Here is a 4477-nt window from a genome sequence, read left to right as displayed (position 1 = left end):
AAATTTGACATAAGAAGTTTTGAAGCTTGTTGTCAATACAACAAAATAGCATACATATCAAATCGCATATATATCAACATATGTGTAACTCCATCTATTGAAAAAAATCCGCATTATTAACTGGTACACCTAGTAATCTACATATTAGTGGGGAAAGAATATTAACACTTATCCAACAAAGAAAAGTAGAATAAATTCTCAAATAACTGCATTATTAACACTTCGTCTTCACTATATCAAATCCACAGTGGTTCACTGGCTTAAAAGAAAAGTTTAGAATTTATAAATATAATCCAAATTAGAGGATTGGGTTCTAAGGCATGAATTTATAATAGAAAATGGATATTTGAGCTAAAACTTAACATACTGATATAGTAAAAAAGGCAAATAAAATATTATTTTATTTTATTTTTTAAATATATTTTTATTGATTTCAGAGAGGAAGGGAGAGGGAGAGAGAGATAGAAACATCAATGATTAGAGAGAATCATTGATTGGCTGCCTCCTGCATGCAACCTACTGGGGATCGAGCCTGCAACCGGGCATGTACCCTTTACTGGAATCAAATACGGGACCCTTCAGTCTGCAGGTCAACGCTCTACCCACTGAACCAAACCAGCTAGGGCAGCAAATAAAATTTTAGGCAGCATTATAAGAAAGAAATGAGAAAAAATGACCCTCTTTCCTCTTTCTTTTTTATTAAATTTACTAGAGGCCTGGTGCATGAATTCACGCACCAGTGGGGTCCCTCAGCCTGGCCTGCAGGATCGGGTTGAAATCAGCTCTCTGACATCCTGCGAGGGATTCCGGATTGCAAGAGGGCGCAGGCCAGGCCAAGGGACCCCACCAGTGCACGATCGGGGCCAGGGAGGGACGAGGGAGGTTGGCCAGCTAGGGAGGGACCGTGGGAGGGCTCCAGGGCATGTCTAGTCCATCTCTCTCAGTTCCAATCAGCCAGACCCCAGCAGCAAGCTACCCTACTGGTCAGAGCGTCTGCCCCCTGGTGGTCACTGCATGTCATAGAGAGAATCATTGATTGGCTGCCTCCTGCATGCAACCTACTGGGGATCGAGCCTGCAACCGGGCATGTACCCTTTACTGGAATCAAATACGGGACCCTTCAGTCTGCAGGTCAACGCTCTACCCACTGAACCAAACCAGCTAGGGCAGCAAATAAAATTTTAGGCAGCATTATAAGAAAGAAATGAGAAAAAATGACCCTCTTTCCTCTTTCTTTTTTATTAAATTTACTAGAGGCCTGGTGCATGAATTCACGCACCAGTGGGGTCCCTCAGCCTGGCCTGCAGGATCGGGTTGAAATCAGCTCTCTGACATCCTGCGAGGGATTCTGGATTGCAAGAGGGCGCAGGCCAGGCCAAGGGACCCCACCAGTGCACGATCGGGGCCAGGGAGGGACGAGGGAGGTTGGCCAGCTAGGGAGGGACCGTGGGAGGGCTCCAGGGCATGTCTAGTCCATCTCTCTCAGTTCCAATCAGCCAGACCCCAGCAGCAAGCTACCCTACTGGTCAGAGCGTCTGCCCCCTGGTGGTCACTGCATGTCATAGAGAGGGGTTGAGCAGCCTTATCATATCATTAGCATATTACACTTTGATTGGTTGAACGGCCGACCAGTCGACCAGACACTTAGCATATTAGGCTTTTATTATATAGGATTGGGGTGACAATGGTTAATAAAATTATATAGGTTTCAAGTGTACAATTCTATAGGTCATCTGTATATTGTATTGTGTGTTTGCTGTTACCCAAAATCAAATCTCCTTCCATCACCATATATTTAACCTCCTTTACCCTTTACTACCTCCCCCTTTCCCTCTGGTAACCACCATACTGTTGTCTACGTCTATGAATTTTTATTTGTCTTGTTTGTTTATTTGTTGTTTTCAGTTTTATATCCTCCTGCGAGGGATTCTGGATTGCAAGAGGGCGCAGGCCAGGCCAAGGGACCCCACCAGTGCACGATCGGGGCCAGGGAGGGACGAGGGAGGTTGGCCAGCTAGGGAGGGACCGTGGGAGGGCTCCAGGGCATGTCTAGTCCATCTCTCTCAGTTCCAATCAGCCAGACCCCAGCAGCAAGCTACCCTACTGGTCAGAGCGTCTGCCCCCTGGTGGTCACTGCATGTCATAGAGAGGGGTTGAGCAGCCTTATCATATCATTAGCATATTACGCTTTGATTGGTTGAACGGCCGACCAGTCGACCAGACACTTAGCATATTAGGCTTTTATTATATAGGATTGGGGTGACAATGGTTAATAAAATTATATAGGTTTCAAGTGTACAATTCTATAGGTCATCTGTATATTGTATTGTGTGTTTGCTGTTACCCAAAATCAAATCTCCTTCCATCACCATATATTTAACCTCCTTTACCCTTTACTACCTCCCCCTTTCCCTCTGGTAACCACCATACTGTTGTCTACGTCTATGAATTTTTGTTTGTCTTGTTTGTTTATTTGTTGTTTTCAGTTTTATATCCTACATATGAGTGAAATCACATGGTTCTTGACTTTTTCTGGAACATGACCCTCTTTTACAAACCATGATCTGCCTCTTCCTGGAATCCTAGGTATCTGACGCCTATTGGAATTCTGCCTCCCTCTCAACAAAGCACTAGAAGAGTGCTAGTGAAGGACAAGTGGCATGATCAAAGAAACTGGGCATTGGGAAGAAGGGAAGGCAAGAATATAACAAAGGGACTTATAGTAGAGAGAAAAACACTTCAGCTTGAAATTACAAATGGTGAAGCAGAGCATTCTTGAAATACACAAAATCAAAATACAGATCAATTTACCACATCTGCTGCCAATATTTAAACCAAAGGAAGAAAAATACTATTTTTTAAACTTGTCATAAAATTGATGGTACAAACTAAAATATATAGTTTCAAAAACATTTGGAAATTTTTTGTTCGTTTTTTATTTTTTTAAATTTATTTTTATTTTTTTTTAAATAATTCTTTAAAATATATTTTATTAATTTTTTACAGAGAGGAAGGGAGAGGGATAGAGAGTTAGAAACATCGATGAGAGAGAAACATCAATCAGCTGCCTCCTGCACATGCCCCACTAGGTATGTGCCCGCAACCAAGGTACATGCCCTTGACCGGAATCGAACCTGGGACCCTTGCATCTGCAGGCCGATGCTCTATCCACTGAGCCAAACCGGTTAGGGCTTTTGTTTGTTTTTTAATCCTCACCTGAGGATATTTTTCCATTGATTTTTAGAAATAGTGGAGAGAGAGGGAAAGACAGAGAGAAATAGCGATGTAAGGGAAACACATCGATTGCTTGCCTCCTGCATGAGCCTGACTAGGGCCTGGGCCGGGGAGGAGCTTGCAATGGAGGTACATGCCCTTGACCAGAATTGAAACTGGGACCCTTCGGCTCTATCCACTCAGCCAAACCAGCTAGGGCTGGAAATTTTTAAATTACACATCAATGATTTCCTAAAGACAAATAATTAATCAAAGGGGATGGCCTAAGTTTTCAAGGTTGTCATCTTAGGAAGACAACTATGTGCTTTCAAAGTATATCTCATAGTTCAATTAACCTCCTACTCAATAGTTCAGAGATCTGACCCAATATTCCAATACTTATATTCTTAATAGGTAACTTGCTCATTTTTCATAAATTAAGTCTTAAAAAAAAACACAAAAAAATAAATAACATATATTCTAAAGAGTAGAATAAAAACGAACCTTTCTGAAAGTTTGTCAGATAGTTTCTCAAGGAACTCCATGACAGTTTCTAAAAATAAAATCCAAAAGAAAATATCTTTACCACTACATAAAAAAATGAGCATACCTGTTAAAATTATAATGTGTCATTATTATACACTACTATACCTTAAAGTGATGATTTTCAAAGGAGAAGCAGGATTGCAACATATTCTAGGCACATAATAAATATTTCTAAATAATTATAATTTCTTTATCAGTAAAACAAGTTCAACTGGCATAGTAATAATCCAAAGCCTTATATTATACCCACAAATGAAGAGTTAATAGGAAGCTAAAGAAAAATATTTAAAATTTCAGTGTTTCTATCTATTCATGTGTAAGAAAAAATACTTAGACATGTCTAATTTTTTTGTTTGTTTTAAAGAGACAGCTAAACTGATATGTTGATAAAAATTAGTAAAATATAGAAGTATGATTCACTGCAAATTAGATTTTAAAAATCAATGTTTTTCAGGGTATTTATTTTTTATATACAGCTGCAGAATATTCTATTCAGATTCAATAACAAAAGAATATATAGCAAAATTAGAACATTAAAATTTAAAGCTGTGAGAATTTTTAAAAAATACTTAAAATACTATAACTGTAAATCTTTATATTTTACAAGCTCATAAAGACCATCCTATCTAATAAAAGAGAAACATGGTAATTAGCCGTACCTCTGACATGCTTCCCATTGGCTAATCAGGGCGATATGCAAATTAACTGCCAGCCAAGA

At 39.6% G+C, this 4477-nt stretch overlaps 1 protein-coding gene across 2 annotated transcripts in view; it reads right to left on the bottom strand.

Annotated features, from left to right (window-relative positions):
- The window catches only part of MIPEP (mitochondrial intermediate peptidase), a 213713-nt gene that overhangs the window by 152524 nt on the left and 56712 nt on the right, over positions 1-4477 (bottom strand). For both annotated transcript variants that reach the window (XM_014548582.1, XM_005877283.2), the window contains one exon: positions 3718-3766. In XM_014548582.1, coding sequence (XP_014404068.1) covers positions 3718-3766 — 49 coding nt within the window. The remainder of the gene's footprint in view (positions 1-3717; positions 3767-4477) is intronic.

Source organism: Myotis brandtii, unplaced genomic scaffold (genome assembly GCF_000412655.1).
Source record: "Myotis brandtii unplaced genomic scaffold, ASM41265v1 scaffold516, whole genome shotgun sequence".
NCBI classification, from domain to species: domain Eukaryota; kingdom Metazoa; phylum Chordata; class Mammalia; order Chiroptera; family Vespertilionidae; genus Myotis; species Myotis brandtii.
This window is presented reverse-complemented; position numbering and strand designations above follow the sequence as displayed.